The sequence below is a fragment of the Thunnus albacares genome, chromosome 2 (genome assembly GCF_914725855.1).
Source record: "Thunnus albacares chromosome 2, fThuAlb1.1, whole genome shotgun sequence".
Lineage (NCBI taxonomy): Eukaryota > Metazoa > Chordata > Actinopteri > Scombriformes > Scombridae > Thunnus > Thunnus albacares.
The window spans coordinates 860354-886114 of NC_058107.1; the positions used below are offsets into that span (position 1 = coordinate 860354).

General features: G+C 41.6%; 1 protein-coding gene across 3 annotated transcripts in view; it reads right to left on the reverse strand.

Annotated features, from left to right (window-relative positions):
• Positions 1-25761, reverse strand: part of unc5db (unc-5 netrin receptor Db) — a 185444-nt gene that overhangs the window by 36806 nt on the left and 122877 nt on the right. Inside the window, exons 5-11 of one of the 3 annotated variants that reach the window (XM_044362152.1) lie at positions 24478-24658; positions 23543-23710; positions 14209-14373; positions 11444-11476; positions 10073-10258; positions 5475-5678; positions 761-845 (exon numbers count right to left, since the gene is read on the reverse strand). In XM_044362152.1, the coding sequence (XP_044218087.1) occupies positions 761-845; positions 5475-5678; positions 10073-10258; positions 11444-11476; positions 14209-14373; positions 23543-23710; positions 24478-24658 (1022 nt within the window). Of the gene's footprint in view, positions 1-760; positions 846-5474; positions 5838-10072; positions 10259-11443; positions 11477-14208; positions 14374-23542; positions 23711-24477; positions 24659-25761 lie in introns of all 3 variants that reach the window. The other 2 variants (XM_044362144.1, XM_044362146.1) reach the window with 2 other exon arrangements.

Genomic DNA, 25761 nt, shown 5'->3' on the forward strand with positions numbered 1-25761 from the left:
ATCTTTAATGATCTTTAAAGTATTAAATCAATTGTTAAGTGTTATAATTGATAATTATTATAATTTTCCTGACCATGGAGAATGGGTTGTGACCACAATTATATTATAATAATATTTAAGTTTTTTGGCATGTCTTAACATTTTAATGTGTTTTTTTACATGAATACAATGAATTTCAGCCTATATTGATTATTACACGTGCATGTATCAGTCTGATTCGGTCACTTGGCTGTTCAATCTAAAATAGTGAGACAAAAGTGTGGAAACATGCAGGGTAACCTAGAAACAGGAGGCTCACATACGTCAACCTTCACTCACAACAATCCACGTAAGTCCATTTAAAATGTGAAACAGTTCACAGATAACAGAGTAAAGATAGATTTTCATTTGTGGTGCTAAATGTGTCTGATTACAGTGTTGTAGGTTTATTTTATAAGTTCTGGAGTAATGTGATTTTCAGCAAAAATGTGTCTTTCAAGCTTCAAAATCTTTTCATTGAATACATATTTCTTTGACATCAGCATGCTTGGATGTAATTCTGAATTAAAGGCACCAGTGATGGAGCGTATTGAACTTTAAGAAAGTGAAGGACAACATGCTGCTGCTATAATCAAAGTAACAGAGGATGGTAAATAATGAGAGAGGAACAGGACAGTGAGGACAAAGGATGGAGAGTCAGGGGGAGATGGATGATAAGATAGAGGGAGACTGACAGACAGATAGATGCTCGAAATGATATTTGGGTAAACTCTGGCCTCACCTTGCCTCTCCCTGATTGATCACCATGTACATCTCCCAGGACATATTTTCAGCCACGGCTCCATGTGGCACCAGCAGGCTGACCCCTGGAAAACACACAAATGTGTCAACAGCAACAACTCCAGCAGCCTGACAGCGGAGGGCGAAATAAGGGCTTTACAGCATGTAGTACATGCAGGGTTATGAGAATATTTATGAGAGCTTCATTATTCTTGATATCAAAGAATAAAGTAAGCAGTTGTTGCAGAATGATTTCAGATGGTTTTTAGTACGTAGCACAAGCAAATACTGAGAATGTTGAGTAAATAATAGGCTGAAGGAGGATGTGACTGTCAGCTTGTTGTGGCAGGTAGAAGACAACTAAAATACTTAGAGTGTCACAGGATTCTTCTTCACTGGCTGGTAAGTGTGATGTTTGTTGCTGTGTCCTTTGCTCAACTTAATGTGACAAAATGTTTTCATCGTTTGGGTTCAATTGGTTGTAAAATCTGTTGCTACGAGTTTTGTTTCTACTATGAAGTGTGTCTAGCACACAGCGTCAGCACATTTAAATAAAATTCACATTCACAAGAGTGTCCGTGGTCCATGCTGAATTTTAACTGGACCCTGATCAGTCTGACCTTATAGATTCAGGCATGACTCAAAGCCAAATCATTCTCTTTATCTTCCGTTTCCATCAGCATCAGACTTCACACACAGGAGTTAAGGAACATTTCATTGAAAAAGCCTAAAGAGGCAAAATAAGGAGGACGTACAACAAACACATTTTATCAAGGGAGTCTGGGAATGATCAAGAGTCTATGTCAACATGGCAAAAACAGGTTTTTCTGAAAACTGAAAGGAAGAATTTGGTGTTTTTTACTGAAAGTTGGGTACTTTTAGAAGAATAAAACCACTGAAGGTTCATGTGATGAGCCTGAACAGGAATATGAGTAAAGAAAATAGAAAGATGAATCAATACCTGGTTTAGATTTAGATGTAAACACTGTCGGTCGGCATCTGACAGGCTGAAGAATTTAAAGTCTGTCTATTCTGATCTACCAACACCTCTGATAATGCAACATCTCTGAAGAAGCGAGCTGAGATTTATCAACAGAGCACTACTGTTGCCCGACACTATTCACCTGCTACTGTGTGAATAGAAAAGCATTCAGATTGAAGAGCAGAGAGCATATAAAAGCTCTGCTTTACAAATAAAAGGTTGAAAGGAGCAGAGTGAAAGATGACAGAGAAAGATGGCTTTTGGCAGCTCAATGGAAACTGGATATTTTCTAACATCTCAGTCATCTCTGAAATGTGCATTTTAACTAGTTAGCAACATTAAATAAACATCCTGTGTCACATGTTAGTGGAGGTTAAAAACAGCAAATTCAAAAGGCTCAAACACACAACTGGATCTCTTGTGTCGTGTTAAACGTCTCACAGAACTATGAAAAGGATTCGTTAGCAATGCAATGACAGAAAACATATGCAAGATATAAATCTAGAAATAGAAAAAAACACAAATAAATCAACACATTTGCTGTATTTAGTTTTATAAATCTAAAAAAATGTAAATAAACAAGCTACACTGAGGAGAATGTTTCTCACCAAAACTGGGGCCTTAAAAATATATGAATTAATATATTATTAATTTCCCTGCATTGTTTTCATGCATGTTTGCTAGCTAACAGACTTCTTCCTCGCTGGTGCATTGCTACATTTCTTGACACATGACTGTCACCACCTGCCAATCACTGGAACAGCATAAAACTGTCCTGTCATCTGCATCCAGTTTTGTGTTTCATGCACATGTACAAGAACACATTTGCACAAGCACACAATGCAAACAAAACAGGGACCCACTCATCTAGACACAGCTCCATAGCACTACTAGTGGTCAAAAACTCCACAGGGTAGAAACACCTTCATCTATTTGACAACACACATGCAGTATACAGAAACACACTGCTAATACAGAAAACACTAGAAAATATAGAAATCCTGCAAGTTGTTGTTGTTTTCTGGTGGTCATCACTAAACATGGCTAACACATTAGCCATATTTAATGCTACAATACTACAATAAGTAGCTCATCTTCCAACATCACTTTATTGTGTCGCCCAGAAATTTATTTTGAAAGGTTTGCAGCTTTCAGTGTTTCTGCAGCTGCTCTGGTTTTATTATTTGCCGTGTTGTTTGGAAAGTTACCGTCATGCTTTATTTGTTCACAGCTCTTTTTCACAATGTGACGTTTATGTTGTCAAAGATCTTTTCTTCATTGACTTGGTGTTTTGTCTGATTGCGTGTACTTTCTTCAGTTGTAGGGTACTGAGCTCTTTGCCCCCCCCCCCCCACTCTTACTCTGGGACTATTTCTTCAGTACAAAGTAGTTCCAATTAAAATTGTTTGAAGTGAGGTCTGTGGATTATCCAGAGTAAATGCAATGCTTTGCTTCTGTTCACCTCCACTGCATCAGGATATAGGAGGCAGAAGTCTCAAAAGCCAAGGAAATAGACACCACTAGAGGTGAGAGAGAAGATCTACTTTTTGTTGTTTGTGTGAATTGACCCTTTAAAATGTTAAAGACTGAGTTTAAAAGCTGTTTGAACTGTACAAAATGTAAAGATTGTTGCTATATTGGTTCTGTATCACTAAGGTGACCAGAAAGCTGTGGTAATCTGCAGTGGAGTGCTGTGTACAGTCGGCTATTCAGTCTAATGAATAGCGGTCCCTGTAGACAGGCTGTGTGAGTGCTGCACTTGACAGCAGTGACTCCTCCACTCAGACCCCTCAGCCTGAAAGACAGCCGCGGGAGGCTGATTTTGCATCACCTCTCCACGCCAGCTGAGGGCCACCGCTACATGCACGAGGACCACAGAAGAGGGCTGTAAGTGCAACGGTTTGCACGGACTGTTGACCTCCTGACAACTGTAACAGTCCATGCAAACTCCTCCATTTGTGTTGGCGGAACACGATGACAGCGTGACCCCTGTTTGCCTGAGAGAGCCTGTATAACAAACAGCTACCTGCCTTGGCAGCGTTATCATGGATCCAACTGCTTTTCTTGGCGAGACACGCCCTGTGTAGCATTCAGGCGCTAGGATTGGCCACGCGTCCACGCTCACGCCGCTAGTCTGCCATTTCCTAACTGTATGTGAGTAATAGGAAACATTTATTCTGAAGGGCTGTGAGCTAACAGTCAAAGAGGCTTTATTATGTGTAGCTTGGAAAATAGTGTTATAGGACACTGAATTTGATGAATTGACTGTTCATCAAACCACAAATGAGACAAGAATTAGCACAACACATTGGCTCTCTCTCTGACTCGTTCTCGTCTTCACCGTCTCCTCCTGCTGGAGATAAATGAACAGAGAGCAGCTGTCAGTTGTTTTAGAGGCGAGGCGGCCGTCTGGCAGCTCAGGGATCCTTCACTTCTTTCTTTCTTGTCAGATCCCTTTTCCCACAACTGCTGCTGCACCGAGGAGCCGCACTGCCGCACGCCGGCCACAGCGCACCGCAGGATGGATAGAAATGTTATCGAGGTACCGCCTTTTGACCTCTGAAACTGCACTTCAACAACATGCCCATCCCTCCTGCAGCGCGCTGTGGCCAGCGTGCGGCGGTACGGCTCCTAGGTGTCCCTGGAAAAGAGATCTGACAAGGAAGAAAGAAAGATTCAGTACCCTGTATCGCTATTTTCCAAGCTACACATAATAAAACCTCTATGCTTGACTCAAACTGTTAACTCATAGTCCTTCAGAATTAATCCTGGAGCTTGAATGCTACGCAGTGGGATCCATAATAATACACTGATGGATCAGCTAGCATGAACTTAAACATAAGTCTACATTCTTTTCTTCATTGCTTCACTCTTCAGACTATGTTCATCTAATGATGATTGCCGTCAGTGGATCGAGTCGTGTGTTGTTGCCATGTGATGTGTGTGATGAGTACAGCAGCCATCATGTTATATAAGTTTCAGTGCAGAGGGCGAGTTTCATTCTCCTCGCAGACTGAGGAGTGCTATAATAGTTTGTATGGGCTGCAAAATATTTGGGAGAGAGAAGATGAGTGATTCATACACCGTCAAGACAAGAAATAAAGCCTTGTGTCATCTTTTACTCCCTCAGTCTGAGCATCAGAACTACAGGGTGCATCTGGAGACAAACAATGCTTCCTATTCCAAGTAGAATCAGCATTTTAAACTAGAAGACAGTATTTTATAGTTCTAATGTTGTATGCTTTCTCTACTATATTTTCTACTCTGATAATGTCTGGTTAACATATGTGTTTTATATGTTATACATATATTGTTATTATCTTTTGTTTTGTGACTCATGCTTCTTTTAGAAAGCCGCTGTGTGTCTCCTTCTAGAGCAGAGAAAACTTTTTTGTGAGTTGACAAAAACACAACAAAGAAACACGGTGCTTTGTTGATGCACATGCTGCAGATCGTTTACAGCGAGCAGCATGGAAGTAGAGAAAAAATTGGTGGAAAACGTCAGATGTTTGTTGTGTTGAGAGACTTTCTGGGGATAGACTGCACCTCATGCTAAACAGCGCTCGCTCATGATGGCTACTATAATGAGAAGTTACTGCAGCCTTTCATTATGAAAACCCAGAGCTCAGTGTGTGAGCTGCTTTTCATTATCAACACTAAATGGGATTGAGACAGTGCGTTTTCTGCTAACAAACTCCAGCCACTGCTTTTATCTAAACCCTGTGAAGCTCACCGGTGTTTGGCACCACCAGACGTCCTCCAGGGTGTCCGAACACACCGGTGGTCCTCAGCTGCTCTTTACTGGTGCTGAGGGGCCCGTTGAGGGTGAGCAGGCCCTTCTTGCGTCTGTCCACAGAGCCGCAGTAGTCCCGGCTCAGGTCCCGCGGGAAGGTCTCGGCGGGGGCTTTGGCGTGGAACTCCGCCCGCTCGGCCACACCTAGTGAAACCATAAAGGAGCTCTGAACTTTGACCTTGATGTCTGGCAGGGGGTCAAAGAGCTCTTTGTCTGCGCTGTCCTGGAAGCAGAGGGGGGTGCTGTAAGTCCGTCCCACTGTTAAGTCTGGCTGCATGGAGGAGTTGAGAAGCAGCGGGTTGCCTACAGAGATGGAGATACACACAGCCACACAGTCACCTCAAAGCCCTGCTCGCATGAGACTCGCATTATGTGTGGAGCTCGTTTAATTAATGAATCAAAGCCCAACCTCTGTGTTTCCTGCACACAGCACTCACATGGGATTTTGAAATTCACTGGTGCCCCAGATACAACACAATAAGGTTAAGATTGTATTAGTTTTTCTTTTTTTTTCTTGATTCTCTCTTGATTTAGCAAAGCAAAAGCTGAAATTTTAAAAAGGTGAAACATAAAAAATGTGTCAAGAATTCCTTCATTTTTCATGACAAGAAGGAAGATTTGAAAAAGCAGAAGCAGAGGAAGAGAGCGAATGTGTCAGTTTGCGTGGATTAAACATTATCAGGGGATTTCTGTCTGCAGCACAATACAGTACATTATGTTCAACAGAATTGTTGTGCACAAAGCAGACATAGCAGAGATTAAAACCATTTTTAATCTCCAGAATTAATACAAATTCCCGGATGTCCCAAGGTAACATTAATCCGGTTCAAATCAGGTTCAAGGCCCCCGGTTTTTTGGATTCCTTCTACTGAAACGTGATGCAGCTGACCAGTGAAGCTCCAGCACCAATTATAACAACATGTCCGGGCAGGTGACCAGTGCATCAGAGGTAAGAGAGCACAACCTGGACAGAAGGTGCAGGGCTCGGAGCCACGGTCAGAGCGTTAGATTTAATTACCAAGCACACACAGCTTGATCTCCATAATCCATCTGCTGGAGTCAGCTCCTCTGGACACCGAGTTGTCCTCCTGAAGGACGGGGGTGTGTGTGTGTGGAGGGAGGGGGGGGGGGAGGAGGGGCAGCAGGGGTCTAGGTGACTGCTCTGTAAATGAGGGGAGTCCTTCAGGTCTCAGTGTGGACCCAACAGCCTGTGGAGGAGGGTCTTCATCTGTGGCCATTAGATGCGAGGATGCTGCCAAACGGAGCGAGGAGTACGACGCATCGATCTGGCAGACTCCGACACGCGGTGCCCCTGGACAAGCCGTGCCAAGATAACGGCGAAGTCACTGAGTCCTTGCTGCCCAGCTGTTGCCTGGCAAGGGGTGCAAGGCGGGAGGCTAATGTTGTTTTATTTTTAGGGAAATCGTTAATTATGTGATTTGTGATGAGTGTTTTGGGCTGTGTTAGCTTTGACTTGTTCTTCAAAACTCAACTTTTCTCGTGTGTTTCATGTTCCCAACTGAATTCTTGTCATATTGAAATATGGAATCTAAGCAGAAATGTATTCCCAACGTAGACGCTGAGCTGCAGCTCGTATACAAAGACAATTACAGTCAGCACTGCTGCAAAAAATGATTATTTTCATTATTGATTAATCCCTCAAATATTTTTTGATTAACCACAAAGTCTATTACAGTTTTCACAACAGATGTTCATTAAGCACAGAGCCAAACTGAAATGCTTCATTTTTACCTTTCAAAATAAAATGCAGAACATTAAATCACGTGTCTGCCTTCAGAATACAGTCACCTGTTTGTCTGTTTGATTACTAAACATATGGATCCTTCAATCAATGCAACACATTTCTCCTTATTTTAGAAACATTGAGACAGATTGATCACTACTATGATACATATCTAGCATCACAGTATTACTGTACTTTACCATATATTATATATTTAGACTAACCAGTGATTCAAATATCTTAAATAAATGAGAGTTACTGTTTGACAGAAGTGTGAAGTATTACAGTGATGTAATGTGATGAAGATGTTTTCATTTTGTATGCGATGTTATATTTTTAAGACAAAATTAGGAGTATACAATTTTGTGTTGGGAGTGAAACTGAAACACTGTTGTGAAAATTGAGCAAAAAGCACCAAAAAACTGTAAATGTCAAAAATGGTGACTTCTTTAAATGGCTTTTTTTGTCCAACTAACAGTGCAAAACCCAAATATATTATATAATATAATTATTATAATTAATATAAAAATAGAGTAAATAAATAAAGTCTGATCCAGCAACTTTTCTTAGCAAATGACTTAAATGATGAATTTATTATGAAAATATGAATTTCTGTCCATTAATCTGCTGATGGTTTCAGCTCTAACAGTGAGTGTGTTTCATTTCAGAGTGTTACTATTGTTACAGAGATAGAACTTGTGACATTTGTGTTATCGCACATGTACTCTATCTACTAGGTCACCATGCACCATGATTGCACCTGCATTATAAATGATACAAAGCATGAGCAGATATGATTCACAATAACATTTTCTAACGATTGCTTCTACAACACTGTTCCATAAAGAACTGATGCTCCATGAAAAATGAAAAGATGCATTTTTCATCTCTAAACAGTCTAATAGTGACAGCGAAGCTGCTGGCGACTCTGCAGATATCTCAGCCAGAGCTGCAGCAGCCCAGTGGACATTACCCCTCTGCAGCTGACATTCGATCACTGCGAAATTTTCTCCCCTCCGGTCGAGTGGAGAATGATCTGATTATCGCTTGAGTGTGCATCTTTAAGAATGGCGCGGCGAAAATGGAATGGCAGTGGTGAGATGAGAGAAGTTAATGAAATGTACCTCAGGTTGAATACCTTGAGGGATAGGTTTGGAATTGGGCCTCTGATTAAAAATCACTCAGAGAGAGAAGTAATGCGGAGAGACAGGGTCGAGTCCAAAGACTCATTCAGCTCTGCCTTACAGCCGCTCTGGCAACAGAGAGCCATCCGAAAGCATTTAAGGACTTCTTTAAGTATTTAAGCTTTTTTCCCCTCCTTTTTCTAGTGATTATTAGGCATGAAAACACGATTTATTTGCACTTAAACACACACTTTTAGAAGTGTTCCTCCCCCCTTAGAGGAAGTGTTTAATTTCCTGCCATGTTTATGTAAAAGGCAGTAAAACGTTAACAGTGCAATCACGGCAGAAGTGGGTTAATACAAAATGCCTCGACAACTTGTTCCAAAACAAACTGGAGCTTCCAGAGGATGAAAGAGGAAGTGTTCCACATTTCACGGGGAGCACTTGGCCTGGCTGATAGAGAGGAAAATGGAAAGGAGTGATTGTGGCCGGTGGAGGGCACAGCAGGCAGGCTGCAGGGAGAGCTGGCCTATTTAAATAGGATTGATGACCTGCTGAACGTGGACCCTGCTCATACCACCTCCCGCCTCCCACGTCACCCTTCCCTTCCCGCTCTCCTCGCATCCTTCCAATTGGATGACTAGGGGCGGGACTTAACCGTCTCCCCAGGACTTGGTGAGGGAGCCGGGGGGCACGGTGCGGGCTTCTCGCAGCACTGTCACCGCGGTTGGCGAGGATGGATCACCCGTAGCCACGATGGCTATCACTTGCGCTAACCCAGAAGTGTCAGTGACAGTAATACGAATGCCTGTAGCGACGCTGGCCGGGACAGCCGCAGTCACATACCCAACAGAAGTTATTGCTGTGCACAACAAAAATGGAATTGATGTTCACTCTTCCATACCCCTCGCATTTATCCGTCAGTGGCTTAGGCCAGTGTAATCTGATGGAGGAGATTGGTTGCCTGACAGTCAAATGTGTGGTCTGCGGGGAGGGGGTGGAGCAGAGATTGATTATTGTGATGGAAATCTTGAGCTGGTTAATTTCAGAAGTATAAGGAGACGCTCGATGTCTTGAGAAAAAGAATATATTGACACTTCATCGATTAAGGAGACCCTGGGATACACAACTCCAATGCATGGAGTTAACAGTGTGAAGGAAGTGTTGTGAGCGATGTCTAATTAACTCCTTGCCATGTTCAGATAAGGACTGGTTTCAGAGGCAGCCTTGGCTCCACTCATAACATAACAGAGAACTTCCATAAGCAGCCTTACATAAGATTGTTTACTTTAGTGCCGGTTCTCATAACAACGGCGAAGAGGAGAGGTCGGCCTGACCTGGAGAAGGACAGACAGCTGGCTGCTCTCTCTATCTGCTGGGTTATATATGAATAGAAGAATGTTATATATATATATATATATATATATATATATATATATATGAAAATTCCTTCACAATGATCTCCTGCTAACAGAGGAGCAGGTCTGTCAAAACAGAAGGACAGGTCCTTTCACTGATTATGGAGGCTTGCACAGCACACCGCTCCATGCAAACAAACGCCATCAATCACTGGGGCGGCCCTGTCGCAGAGGTCTTTGATGAAACTGCCTTTTGGCCTCGTGGTTGTCGGCGCGTGTCAGCGCAGAGTCGATGGCCGCTCGCTCTCTTACCTTGTCTGGTGGTCTTGAAGTTGAAAGACTGGAAACCCCCGGTGAGCGCAGAGGAATCGATGACGTCCACGCCGTACTCGCTGTGGTTCTTCCTGTACAACATGACGGCCACCACGAGGATGGCCACCGCGATGATGCCGGCTCCCAGGCCCGAGTACAGAGCCACGTCGTTGGAGCTGTCCATACCTGAAGCACACAAGAGACACAGGAAGGACAGCTCTGTCAAATGTCTTCTTGGAAAACTTCTGCGGCAACAGGATCTTTTTTTACTGTGATAAACACAGCTTTTGCCAAAAAGTGGCTTTTTAAAACAGTATTAATAAAGACCCAGAAACAGTGAGGAGGAGATGGAAGAGAAGCAATGGAGATAATACTGTTATTATATAGACATTCAAGGGCAAACAAAGGCAAGAGTTACAATGTGTTACACTGGCTACAGTATGGAAATGAAACAAGAAAGATGGAAAGTGGTAAGATGGAGCAGACCATCTGTCTTATCTCTCTATGCTACATTATGCACCACAGATAGGAATAAATGAACATGTCCAGCCGTTACTCTAAACTGTTACATATCGCACTCAAGCTGCTAACATGGAGGGTGATTAGCCTAACTGCCTTTAGACCCACTGGTCTATATCCAATAGCTATGATGGATATCTCACAGTGAAGGCAATCAGACACCATGTGTTGTAGCTGGTGGTCACCAGTTGTCGTAAGGACCAATCAGAGGCAAATTAATTTAGAGTATTCCTACCAGGGTGATCACTCGCCACATACCAGCTTAATGCACTCTCAGCTCAATCGTTCAAGCTTTCCTTAAAGCCTGCGAAGACGGCAGTAGGCATGACTTTTACACTAATGTGGCAGGCTAATGAAAGCACTCAAGCTAGCACCTGACAATCACTTAGCCTGGCTAACTCCGGCGAGTGATTGAAAGCCGCCACAGGAATGTGAGGACAGCGCCGTAAATTGGTCAAATTAGCTCGTTTGCAATGATTACCACCCATTAATCCTCCACAACATAGCACATGTTCACTTGTCACAACCAATACATCTCCTGGCTTAAAGTGGAAACACAGCTGTGATGTCACGGTTGTCATAAAAGTCGGGGCACTGAATAATGACATGAATGCGTAATGAGCACTTGCTGGGTTAAAAGAGGAGATGCTCAGATCAAGGTGAACCAAATGGTGGTAATTCATGATGTTTCCTGAGTATGAGCTGAGAGAATGCAGAGGACTGTCACTCCTTTTTTAACTGCTACCTTTCAAACTTAGAATATGTCATTTCTTGCCCCCAGAATTCAGGGCATTACTATTAGTGGCGGGTGGCGAAGTTGAAGATGAAAGAAATCCACAGAGGAAGACTCACTTTGAGGTTTAACGTCATGTAGCAGCTTTCGATCTGCAAAGACAGAGAGATAGAACGAGACAAAGAGGAGAGAAAGTGGTGATTAAAGTTGGAGCCTCTGTGAAGTGACTCAAGTGTGGTCTAAGATCCAACAGCCTGAGTAGAGAGAAGCTCTGCTGCTGACTGTGCTATAGACGATATACCGTATCTGATAATGGCCAGGCAGGCATCATTACTGTCCTCTCATCACCACAGATAAAGGTGGTGAGGTACCAACTGCTCAAAGGCTTGGAAATGCCTCTTAGTGGGTCCAAAAAACAGGTTTGATTTATTTAAGAGGGATGAAGTCACTCACTTTTCACCACCAGAAGAACCAAATGAACATTATAATATATATATATATATATATATATATTATATTCTAGTAGGTCTGAACACTTTGAGGAAAAGGCTCAATTGTGATTTTTCTAACAAATACTACAGTTTGAATTGTGATAATTTTCTATAAAAAAGTCCAACCCTGTATTGGTGGTGGTCTAACTAATTAATATCATTAGCAAGCATAATCATAAGCTCATTAAATCTGATAAAATGATGCATTTGCATGTTGTAGAAGGGTTCTTTTTTTCCCAAGCAAATCAGTTTGAGAAAATCAACTTATAGTCCTTTTTCAACAAGGTTTAAGGAGAGAAGGAGCCACAGGAACTAAACTGAAGGACAAAACTATTAAATAAAAGCTCCTTTTGTACGTTCTTTAAAGAAGCCTAATTCAGCTGCCTCCCTCCCTCCCAGCATATTTAACAAACCGCAGCAAAGGACTGCAGGGCAGCAAAGGTAGAAGGTGGGGGGGCGAGGGGACACCGACTGACCACTGCTCAGCGTAGCATGAATTACAACAGCGATGTAGAGCTTATAATCACAGCTAAACAGCCATGAGCAGCTGCTGTCAGACTCTCTGTGTCCACACTGGAAACACAGACAGTCTGCCAGAGCTTTGACTAGAAGGATTTTTACACTTGAGGCACATTTACGGCCCTTTGTAAAAGTTTCTCTGTGGTACCTGCGGCTCTACTGCGAGAGGAACTCCAGTGTGTGTGTGTGTGTGTGTGTGTGTGTGTGTGTGCGTGTGTGTGTGGGAGTGTCAGTACTTAGCATTCTTAACATCCTTTTTTTAATATAAATTTCATGACGTAGCTAACAGTAGACAGCATGTTGAGCCATTTTTATAAATTTGGTGTGAATGCCATTATTAACACTAGCATGATGTGTTCCATCACATAACGGGACAGAGTGCACAGTAAACTCGGCAGCCACACATTTCTCTGTTCTGTATTTCTCTGTTTAGCGTTATGCTAGGTTATGCTAACCCATTGTTGCTGACTTTGGAGCTAACCTCCTTCACTTTTCCAGCATTTGGGGAAACAACAGACGTGACTTTATAGCATTTATTAACTGACACACTGTAGTCTGTACTGTACTGACAACTCACTACTAACCTTTTCCTCTGCTCCGCTCGCATCCACCGTCACTTCTCTGTCCCTCGCTCTTTCCCGCTCGCTACGCAAACATACTCCTTAACGGAGCCGCGCGACCAGTGGTTTCCCAGGCAACGACGCAGAGGTTGACTCACGTACCGGCACAGCGCTGCTCAGAGACTCCCAAACGCTGTCGATTTCAAATATTATTTCGGATAATATCATATAATATTGTTTTGAATTTCGGATATCAAATATTATAAAATATTTTTTTGGTCTGGCGGGAGTTCTCGTTGTGTTAAGATGGTGAAACACAGATTCAGTAAACGTTGAGTGCAGTCAGACCCAGCAGGCGCCTTTAAGTTGGGCGAGTTCAAAGCTGTGAAAACAACGGGGGTGTTTTGAATACACCCCCGTTTTCACAGGTAATTTGTTAGTCTGTCCCACCCGCCGCAGGAAATAATGGATTAATCCTGGAAAGCTGTTGATGTAGCACTTTTCTTCTTATGAAAATAAGGAACCAATGAGAATTTAGTTGGACGAGAGCATATCGACCAACTAATCGACCAGTCGACCAGCAGACTACAGCCCTACTGTTTTTCCACTTTCTATTTTTTCAAAACTATCTAAATGATACAGAGTGGTGTTTCCAGCTGTAAATAGTACACACATGAGCATGCAGAGAGCAGATGACAGCTAAGATTTTCATTTCATTTTTATGGCTAACATACGGAATTCGTGTTGATTAGCTGCAGCTGCATAATTTAGCAGCAAGTATTTGCTTGGAATAGTTGTTGAAATGAACGTCACCTGACTACATTTTCATTAAACAGCTTGTTTTGACATTGATAATTAAAGTTATATTTAAAGTTGATCTATTTAAAACTGCAGTTTTGACACAAAACAATGTTTCACCCCGTTAGTCATACATAGTGCTAACACTAGTGACTGACGCGTTCAGATTTTGAAGTCATTGCATGTGCACGACCCAAACAGTGCAATGACATTTCATTCCAAACGTCAAGCATCAATTCAAGAGTGAATGTTTGCACTTCTTACCCTGTGACAGATTCAGTGTGACATACAATATGTCAAGTGAGCAGCACACAGGAGAAAGAGCGCTGACATTATCATGCACTGTGCATCTGTTTCAATCCACAGCATGACTTTTTTTCCCCCAAAACACACCTCCTGTTCAAACATGCTTATGATGACTTGACATGTTATAGTGAGTGTATATATGATGATGAATGATAGGAAAATGATGTGAATGATGGTGATGATGATGCCCAGCAGGGAGAAAGGCCTTACTCTGGGTACACAGTCCATCTGTGCAGTTCTCAGTGGCCTCGCTGTTCCCCTCGCACGTCTTGCCTCGGTGTCTCGGTGCTGGGGAGTTGCATCCGCGACTCCGCTGCTTCTCGCACTGGCTGCTGCACACGGTCCATTCACTCCACTCGTCCCAGCCTCCATCGACTGCAACACGAGGACATGTACACGTGTGGACAGAGAGATTAACAGATACACTGCATGTGTCTGCAAACACAAAGAAAAGGCAAACAGAAAGACCGGGAAGAAATCCTTTCACAGATGGAGGCGCGCAGGAGGCAGCCAAGTTCAAAGGCAAGCCAGAGGAACACAACATTACAACAAGGCTATATCTTAAAGAAATCATTCAACAATTAGAGAAACATGCTATTTGCTTCTTTGTCAGTAAAAGACTGAAATCAACTTCAAAGCCTTTCTATGCAGGAAGGCTTATTATTTTCTTTATGTTGTGTGCTCTATGATATTAATATTGTAGCACTTTGAGTTTCACTATGAATGAAAAGTGCATTACAAATTAAATGTATGTTTAGTACAGAGCTGGAGTCTGGGTGTGATTAACCTAGCTTAGCATAAAGACAGGACGCATGGGAAAACAGCTAGCAGGCTTTGTCCTAGATCAACACCTCTAAAGCTGTCTTACCTTCACAGTCTATCTTCTTTATGCATGTGCATAAAAACACAAATATAAAAGGACAACTGGAGCTATTTGCTGACAAACAAGAAGTAGTTTCAACACTAACAGCAGTGTCTCTAGTGGCTATAATACGGGCTGCCGATATGGTCGGCCAGCACCATCATGAGTCATGTGTGCTGTGAAAAATAAGGTCAAGAGGGCATCAAACCTTGGATCCCAACATGCCAAAAGAAGACAGAAAAAGGTGTCTAGTCAACATTTTTTACTATACAGCTTAAAAAATGTAGATTGCAATGAGAAGTAAACCCATAGTCTGACAGCCTGTTATCCCAAAAACAAAAGCCCACTGCTCCAAAGGTCCGTTGTTGAGTTTTTTGCCCTTAAATATCTTATTGTGTGTTGACATGTGATCATTTTAACCCAACCATGATCTTTTCCTAACCCTAACCAAGTGGTTTTTGTGCCTAAACCTAACCAAACCTTAACCACAGTGTCGTCACACCATTAAACAATCATTTTTTAACAAGCACACCAGAGGCAGCCTAACTGGAGCACCTAACCGATGGCGGTGCGTCCTTATTGGTTATCAGACACTGATGATGTTTATTGCATGACAAAACAGACTTTGTATATATTACTGAGGTCTTCTGCTATAAATTTGGATTCATGTTTCACTCAGTAGAACTCTGATTTAATAAATCAGCAGTTATACAAATGTGTAAACTGCATTGTTAAGGCAGACAAACGTTATCTGGTTTATTCACTTTACATGGAGCTAAAATGAATACTGAATGATGCTAAATGTTTGCTGTATGAGTTAGTGTCTGTTTATGAGTTAAAAGAAATAATAAATGATCAATTAGAAGGAGTAGATGTTTACCAGTAACCCAGATCTGTTCAATTCAGCAGTCACTGAACTCCAACAACTCCAGAGTGTGTATGTTGGGAACCTTTTGTTTTCAGGTTAACAGGCCGTCGGACTAATGGGCTTTTGGTCCAATGGGACATTTTTCTAACTATTGGGGTTTCGGAATAATGAGCCGTCGGATCAATGGGCAGTCCCCATCGAGCTGTTGTTCATAAAGAAATGGTTACAGCATGTGACTCCCCCTCAACCACTAGATTCTTTTTTTTTTCTATATGAGATAAACAAAATGTTCATTATCCAACTTCAGAAGTCTTGGTAGCCACATGTACAAAGCCAAGCTAGCTGTTTCCCGGTGACTTCAGGCTAAGCTAAGCTAACTTAAACACATCATGACTCCACACACTTATTGTATTCATCTGGACTTTCACTTTTGGAAAGAAAACAAATAAGCACATTTCTTTGAGATGATATTATAAAGTTATTTCCAAATTTCAAACATAAAACAGGTAGTATTATCTGTTACATGACTGCAGACGGTGCTGTGAATTGAACTTATTTTCCCTTAGTGGGCACACACACACACACACATATTCAGAAGAGAGACACACAGGGTGATGTGGTGGTACAGCTTGAGAGACATTTTATCCCCATTAACCCCCCAGCCTGTTTATATAATGGGATTTGATGCAAGGCTATGAAACCAAGACAGCCTGGTGCATGCTAATAGCAGGGATTCTTCCGTCATCTGATCAAGGAAGAGCTCATCATGCTTAGCTTAACAAATATTGGGAGACCATATGGCGTCTGAAGATTTTTTGGCAGCAGTTGCGATACCCATAATACAGTCTTGTGGGTGGTGGAGAAGGTAATTTTCCTTTGTGATGTTCCAAGGGCCCTACCTACACTCTGCATTTGTTTGCGGTTTCTTCTCAGAAATGCAAACGATGTGTTTTGTATGTTGTGGAGAGAATGCTGAGTGCCTCTGAGTTCGATGGCAGTTTCTGGTGAGTGTATGCGTATTGTTTCTGCTGACGGTTCCCCTATGACTTGTTGCTCTGAATCTGTTGAATGAGTTTATCTGTCTGACTGCAGCTTCTGCAAAACTCTGCATCACTTTTAACAAACTGTGGATGATTCAAGTCTTTAATGTCTTTATATATATATATGTAATGTATATATTTTTTGTCTTTATATATATTTATTTACTTAATTTTTCTGTAATGGAGCCTCCCAGACAAAGTATTTGACATGGTTGTAGTTGTAGACAGACACTTTTTATGAACTGGCTACAGGTTTAATCCCTGCCATGTTACATAAAACGACAATAATTAGTAACCAGATGGACATTTACAGTATGTGCGAAATTGCAAAAAGCCTCGTTACTGTAGCTGTGATATCTAATGACCAGGCTGCCACCACAGAGACTTGAAGCCAAGATATAGTCAGTCTCATCAAAAGACACGTCTGTCTGCAGAGTCCACTGACTATTTTACTGAATCTTAAAGATCTAAAGAGCCAAACGGAGACAAAGAAAAGTGAACACGCTTCATGGTTTTTACTCGGATCTATATCTGTGAAACTTTAGCACATAATAAATCCTTTATTGATCTGTATATAATTCCCTAAAACAGCTGGACATTGTTTTTTTTTAGTAAATGTTGCTCAGATTAAACTGTTGGGAAGTGTTTTCAGTGGTGTATTAATACACGTTTATTGCTTCAGTGAGTATTTCTGGGACTGATAAATAATAAACTACAGTGTGTGTGTTCATGGTAACAAAGGAACATGTCACAGTGCAGCTCTACGACAAGGAGGAATATCATATATTTGGCTTTGGATACACACAAAATACTCATTAGTATCAATTCATTGCTGTTTTTGGTCTTTTCAAGAGATTTGTTGACATTAAGAGAAAACGTGTCCTTTGTGAGACTATGAAGCTGAACAGTGTTCCCACTACTGGCATGCACACGACTTTACAATGCATCACTTTGCCCTTTGATAGATGTGGACACTGCAGTCATGTGACACTGCATCTGTCAACAATAGTGCAAACTGAACTTCCAACAGTCAAAATGTTCAGCTCAGAGAGGCATCATCATGTTACCCAACTGACTCCATAATTTCAGTTATACAGCAATAATGTATCTATCTATCATTAGCTAACATTAGCCACCATAAGCTACTGGTCACGTGTTGAATAATGAAGGTCAGTTTTATTGCTAATGAATTCCATTTTTAGAGGAATAATTTGTTATTTCTACCTTTAAAAGCTACATAGTGTCATTTAAAACAGTTGGTCCTCTTTGTATTGTACTCTGCAGCTGATAACTAATGAGGTGTAGATGCCATTTCCACCAATACACTTTGGGACCATACAATAAACAATCTGTATTGACTTTGTTTAAATCACCTGTTTTCTCCCAGCACTTCATTTCTATTAGTATTCTCTCCTCTCATCGCCACTTCTTGTTAAGTGGCTATCTGCCTCGTCATGGTGCAGCCTCTGACCTCATCCATCCTCCCTGCTCTCCTTGCACTCAGACCATCATTAAGGCAGTACTCCGGGCTGGCTTGTCAGAACTGAGCGGGCTTGTCACTCAGCAGGTCAGACAGCTGGGTCCATCACAGCCTACGCCGCTTCGCTCCTGTCTGCATCCCCTTCCTCAAGACAAAGACACAGATCGACGCCGGTAACAGGGCGACACCTGCTTCCCTCTCTGCTGCGCACAACTTCAGTCGATCTGCGAGGCCCACAGGCCACGGCGCTGCCACAAGTCGGCTTTTCTCTGCTTAAGAAGGGGATTCTTTTTCCTCTTCTTTTGCACTTAATTATTTTTTTTCATGTGAACTCAGCACTGCAAACATATCCCACCCTCCCCCACTCGTACGCCCGTGTTAAAGGTCGACAGCTTTAATAGGCAGCGTGAGGCAACTAGTTGAAAACTTTGAGACCCAAACATCATGTGAAGTCAGTCGGCATCTCAAGATTCCATTTTTTTTGTTTCAGACTACAAGCCTGAAAGTGAGTTTTGAAATCCAGACGTTACTGCACCTTGAAAAGCAAAAGCTGAGTCATTGCTATTGATCACCCTCCTCATCAGAGGTTTTTCCTGCTCAGACATCCAGGCAGCTGACAGTGTCCTTTTCTCTGCCGCCTTCATAACAAAAATGCATGTCGCTGGCAATTTTAAGCATATGTGTGTGTGCATGAATACAAAGCTTGGATTTATTAGTTAGATATACACATAAGAAAATAATAAAATGACATCCACTCACCCTGAAGTTTAGCGTGTTATGAGTCAGTACTGAGGGTGAAGATGTGATGTTTTGTGGTTTGTACAGTTTTTCATTGATGGAGATCATTCTGAGAGCAGGTGAGACAGTGTTTTAGCTTAACAATATATCACCTAATCATTTATAAATCCATGTTTTAATAAAGTTTTATCACTATTCATTATGCATGTTTGTATTTGACAGTTAATTCTGATTAAAAAGGTCATATGCATTCCAAAAGCTTTGTGTGCATCCTTTAGGCCTGACAAACATGATGAATACATTTACTTCCTCAGAAAACATTTGCAAAGCCGTTTTTTAAAAGTATTTTGAAACCTGCGTTGTTAACATCTATGTTTGCTGGAGAGCGTCCCTCTGCATTACTGCCACAGACTGTCCATCATTAGAAGAGTGAGAAACTGGTGTAACGTGCACATGCATGAAGCTCCTTGTGCATGTCAACGAGATTGAAGACTGAGACACTGCTCCATAGTGCTACCAACAGATACCTTTAAGCTGAGTTTATTGCCTTTACCTGGAACTTTTACTCAGTTCTATACAACTCTACATACTAATGCAAAGTACTAAAACATGCTTGATTTTTGAGTGTGCTGTTGATGGACACTGTTGTTCTACAAGGCAATGCAGAAAGAAAAGAAGCTGCAAAAATTAAAATAAAATGTAAAATATATATATTTAATCTTAAAAAAGATATTTTGCTTTCTCCTTGTGAAGTTTAATTGATAGTGACATTCTAAAGTCGCATTCAGTGTTGCACATATGGAATCATTGAATCATTATATAAAATGGTAAAGTAGCAGCAGTAGTACATACTGCATATAATTAGTATTTAGTATTCGGGGCTCAGCCTGCAGAAAGACTTTGAAATGAGATGTTTATCAGTCTGGAAACTGAAAAGCAGAGATATATTGTGAAAAAGGAGTTTGAGTTTATTTTCTTCTGTTCTTATGACTGGAAACAATGCAACACTTTGTCCAGTCATAACAGCAGAAATAGATATTCTGAGCACAGATGATGCACTAAGACTGAGCTGACTTTTCACAAACAAAACATTGAAGTTTGCCAGTTTGCCAGGAGGAAACCTGGCAAACTAGATACAGGATAAACCTTGAGCTTGGATTGTTTCTGTCTTCTGCTACTTGGTGTAGCCAAAACATGTCTTGATATATTTTTAATGTCTGATATACAGCAGTGACTTGTAATATCATGTGGGATTATAATAATCTAATGTTTGTCATGACACAGAAATATAAATGAAGTAAGTAACTAACTGTATGGCTGTCTTTTCATGACAATAAGAACAATTAAAAAAACAAAACAGCCTAAATGTAACAGCAACATGAGGCTGAATAATGTGCTCTTGAATCAGACACAACAGTGCTGAGTTTCTCTAACTTTACAATATAATGTCGTAGCATAGATGAGGTGCTGCTGCTACAACTTATCAGGCTGAATGTGCTGCTGTGGAGTGTGGAGGAGGAAGCAGAGAGGAAGGCGCCTGCAGCCGGACAGGTGGCTGCATCATTATCCGATGCCCGCTGACGTTCATCAGGGAGAATGAAGACAGACTGAAAACAAACTTTGCGGTGCTTTGGTAAACCTGACTTTGTTTTCTGACAAAATATGATATTGGATTTTTGCTGAATACAGAACAGCACATCAGCAACTGTGTTAGCTCTACCCTGCGGCTGTATCTAGCAGCACTGTGCAGCAGCATCGATCCACATAATGTAACTGACACACCGCTACCTTATATAAAATGAAAATAAGCCTCAGTAAAGAGATATAATGCTGCTGCTCACTAACTTTGTCTTTTGTGCTCTGCTGGATGTAAACACATCATCGGTAGAATCTCATTGGACAGGACGCACGCAATGCATTCTGGTTGTTGTAGGATTCTCCCTTAAGAGCAGTATGGGAAGTTTTCTCTAGTCATAGAGCACCAATTTTAAAAATAATTGCACATTTCTACTACGTAGGTGACCCAGTTTTAAGCCTTTTTTCCCCATCTGTGACTTGGCAGTCTGAAGCCTCAAACTGAACAAACTGGCATGAAGCAGCTGACTGGACGACCTCGCCAACGTCCAAACTCCAGACAATATGTAGAGAATTACAGAGTGGAGAGTCTACAGGCCCCCCCCCCCCCCCCCCCCCCCCGCACAGAGGACGATTATACAACAGTTCATTTCACCCATGTTGATGATGTATACAGACATTCAGAGTTGAGCATGTTCAAGCTCAGTCGCCAAAAGTAACCTATAGTTACATTTGCGTGACAGGAAGTGACACGTTTCAGATGACATCAGTAAAGTGTAACTTTCTTTTCTTTTATAAGGTGATTTTGGTTTATTAAAAGTTGCGAGAGCAGCAAGAGAGCACTGTTCAAGACCACTAACTGGTCACATTGGAACATTTTAACGCAAATGATGATCTCTCCATAACCCTAACCAAGTGGTTTTTGTACCTAAACTTAATAAACGGTATTAAATGACACACAAAAAGCCTAAAATGTTTAGACATCACATGTGAAATGTCCTTAAAATGCTGTTCTATTTATACACCATCCCATGCTGACACAATGTACAAGACAGCTGCTGATTGTACCGTTTACTACTCCAAACTCCAACTTTTCCTAAAACCTTATTTCCTCTATCTTTTCTGATTTTCTCAAACATCTTCTGCTTCTGCAGATTTACCACCTACTGGTCTGGCACCTCGAGGGCCGACTTTTTGTTTGGGTTCTCACACTATGGGCTGATCAGGCTGGTGAAAACTCTACAACAGATAAACAACTTAGTTTTAAATGCACATACAGAAAAGATGCTCACACTAGATGTTCAGCACATTTAATTATATATACTGTATATAATATGAGACTAGCTCAATGTGTTTCACCTCAAAGCCTCATTTTGCCACTGGGTTGAACCTGCGATGACCAGTCTATGTGTTAGTTGTGTCTGCCAGGCACGGCTCAGCAGGAAAACAAAAGTTTATAACATCTCGTTTTAATTATTCAGAAGCAAAACAGCCTCTTCCAGAAGCCTTGTGGTCATCTCCTTTCTTCCTCCTCTGTCTCACAACTGATGTTGCAGCAGAAATACGCAGCAGAGATAACATCTGTGTAGAAAGGACCTGTTTATATGTCAGGTTGTAGATATCAAACATATCTGATTTAGATCTGTCACAGATTTAAGATTTACATCTACATACATATTACAGGCAGTTAAACATCAATGCACAGAGCTAAAGGGCATCAGTACATTCATATGCAACTAATCGACAATAGAAAATGTAACGTACCTACAGCCTGTTCAATGCTAATGCAAAATGTTCATACTGCAAACTACTTTAGCAGACTGATGTTAGCATTTAGCTCAAAGCACCGCTACGCCTAAAGCCACTTTCATGTCATACTGTATCAAAATTTCAAGTTTTATGTCTTGTAAATAGCATCCAAGTTTTAACCAGGAGTGAAGCTCAGGCTATTGTGAAAGCTCCGATATATCCGACGAGGCTCTTAATAATAAAGAAGAGCCTGAAAACCAAGCAGACAGGGATGCTACATGTAATTCTGTTTTCTCTCTTGTATGTTGTACAATGCTCTCGTAAAGCAACAAAAATAAAACGTACTTAATTCAACCTAAATGTAACAGACATAGTGCGATGTTGTGAATGTTTAACCCTCACTCTACCAACTGTTTTCTTTAGGCTTTTGCCTATTATGATTTAATCAGACCAGTATGATTATATCTGCCTCCATAGCAGCCCTAGCTTTAAGAACTGGATGTAGTAATACAACTCTGAGACTGAATGTATACAGCACTCACACTACTACTCAGATAAACCTCAGCCCTCCAGTCAGAGGAACACAGTCCCTCCCTGTTTGTTTCCTGTACGGTGGAAACTCATTTCTCTGAGAGGTACCTCAGCTCACCTCCTGAATCACACAGCACACTGACTCACGTCCCCTCTCTGACTGCTGCTTCCTCCACTCACTTTATTTTGCATCATAAATCCCCACTTCTTCTTTTTATTCTTTTTATTTGCTTCCGTGCAGCACGACCGCTCGCTCCAGTGTTGCAGGGATATTGTCGGGTCACCGTGGATCTGTCCCTTGCAATCCTTATTATTGCTAGTGTGTAATGCTAATGAGGCAGGAATTTAAGCTCAATTGAGTGATTTAAGTCATGCTGGATATCAGCAAGGGATAAATGTCTAATATGTTAATGTGTGTGACATGCTGTGATGCCTTAAATAAGACCTGGCAGTACAGTATGTCATCTGAAAACAAAAGGGAAAGAAGAAATCATGCTAGAAGTTTCAATAATTGATAGCTTGTCATCCATCAGTATCATTAGCAAATGAAATGTGAACATTGTTTTTACATTTTTGGCAGCCTGTCATAATCTTTGACATGTCAGCCGAGAATGAATGAACTTCTGACATGTTGAGAAAAGTAACTTTTGTATCTGTGCATCAGTGTTGTGTGTTCATGCAGAAGTTTAAGTGGAACTGACTTGGGCAGAGAGCGTTGCAGGTGATCTTCTGTACGGACATGCCCTCGCAGAAAGCCCCGCCGTTGAGAGGTGCCGGGTTAGTACAGGTTCGAGATCGCTTCTGGACACCTCGCCCACACGGCACATTGCAGGGCGACCACTCCGTCCACAGGGACCAGCCGCCGTTCACTGCAGAGTTCAACGGAGTACGAGAGGAAGGAGAGGTATTATTATTATTTTTTCCAGAACTCTGGCATTGTTAAATACTCTAACAAGAGCCGGGGTTATTAATGATTATACAGGCTCCGAGGCACTGCGAGGCAACAATGCGTAACGGCTGAAACAGATTGAGCACATCGCATTCACTGTGGTGGATATACAGCCCCCTCTCTCCTAATTGCCAGTTCAATGTTCCTTGCTCTTGGATTAAGATAAAGGCGTGGAACTGTGTGAAAGCTGAGAAAACAGCCATTAAATGGAATTGCCATTTCTAAAGGCGACACTGACTCATACTGGTCGACAGGTTGGAGTCGACCACTTAGCGCTCTGACTGAAGCAGTTTACTCTATGATCTCTCTGTCTAACGTGTGTGGAAGCTGAATGTTTAGCAGCTCTCAGAGCGGGTGAACCCGCATCGCTCGCTGGAAGGCCTCTGGCAAATAAATACTTAATAACCAACACTCCTTTTAAATGAGATTAAGACACACAGTGGCTCATTTCCTTTCATAAAGTACACACTGATTTTAAATGAGAGGCAGTAAATTGAGTCTTTGAATAACACATTCATCAAAATAAAGAGGAAACATGGCTCTTCAGAGGAAACGTGGAGATGGGTCTTGTAATCACTTGTGTAGGGGTGCAGGAAACCCAAACTAATTGATGTGAAGTGCCACGTGTGTCGGTTCACTGTAATGCGTTGTAACAGGCAATAAGAGCAGCTGAGAGCACGGCCGTACCGAACACGATCACAGTGGCTGTGGCGCTGCGTCTCTTCGCCACGATGTTGCTGGCCAGGCAGCTGTAGTTGCCCGAGTCGGAGAGACGCGCCTCGTTGATGATGAGGTTGTGGTCGGCCCGGGTGTCGATGTTGTCGTCGGTCAGGGAGCTCACCGGCTCTTCGTTTTTCAGCCATTCCACCTGTACAAGAGGAGCAACAAGCACAGATATGAGTGACAAAACATTACATATAAGTACCAGTATGTGCTTGATGTGCTCGATTCAAATTCTGGTGTCATATGTGGACACTTCTGTCTCTGTCCACAGGAAGTATCACACCAAAACTCCATTTTTATGAATTTATTTAAAAGGAAAACACAGATATTACTACTTGTGTAAATGCTGTTAGCTGACAGAGACCATTTATTTTCAACTGCAGTCTTTTAGCAAGATGTTCTCAAAAAAAAACCAAGTTGAAAAGCAATACAGTCACAAATATCACAACATAAGACAGTAAGATGAGACAGCGACAAGATCAGGAACAAACAAAGATCATTCTGCTTTATTACATCTTGGGACATATTTTCCTAGTTGTCACCATCGTTCTACTGAACTGAAAACTACAAGAGAGGCAGATAATCTGCTTTCATTAGGAGGTTAAACCAGTAAACCAGTCTGTATGCTGGGATGTAAAGAACAGTAACATGGTTTAATCTAGACTTTGCAAAAGACAGCGTCAGGTGTGTGTGGCCAAAATCATATTCACATAATCATAATCACATATAACCTCCTCTGGCTTTTTTGTCACTTTTTGCACATGAAAGAAATAATAATTTTGCATCCTGAGAGCCTCTTCTACTTTATATCAGTGAGGCCTTTTTGAGTTTGTGAATTGTGATGGACAAAACTCTGCAAACAAGGCGTTGGGTTGTAATAAACCAGATCTGTTCTTAAAATTACAAACACATGCTGCACGAGCAGATAGAAAATAAATGCCAATTAAAAAGCTGCAGCTTGAACACATAAGCTATAAAAGTCAATATCAGTGTCAGTGCTGCTAATTTGAAAAGCTGGAGATCTCATTTAGTTTGCACTCAGAGCCGTCCCTGCCTGCACGTCAGGCCGCATTGTGTACGGTAAAAGATGAGGGTCACACTTGACAGCCGGAGACACGTTTGAAGACAAACGATGGCTCTGGCATGCATCATTGTCAGTGAACGTGACACTGACTTCTGAATGATGTGGGATGTTTGTGGATCACAGGTGAAGTCATTCACTTCAGCCAAATCATCAATAAAACTGCA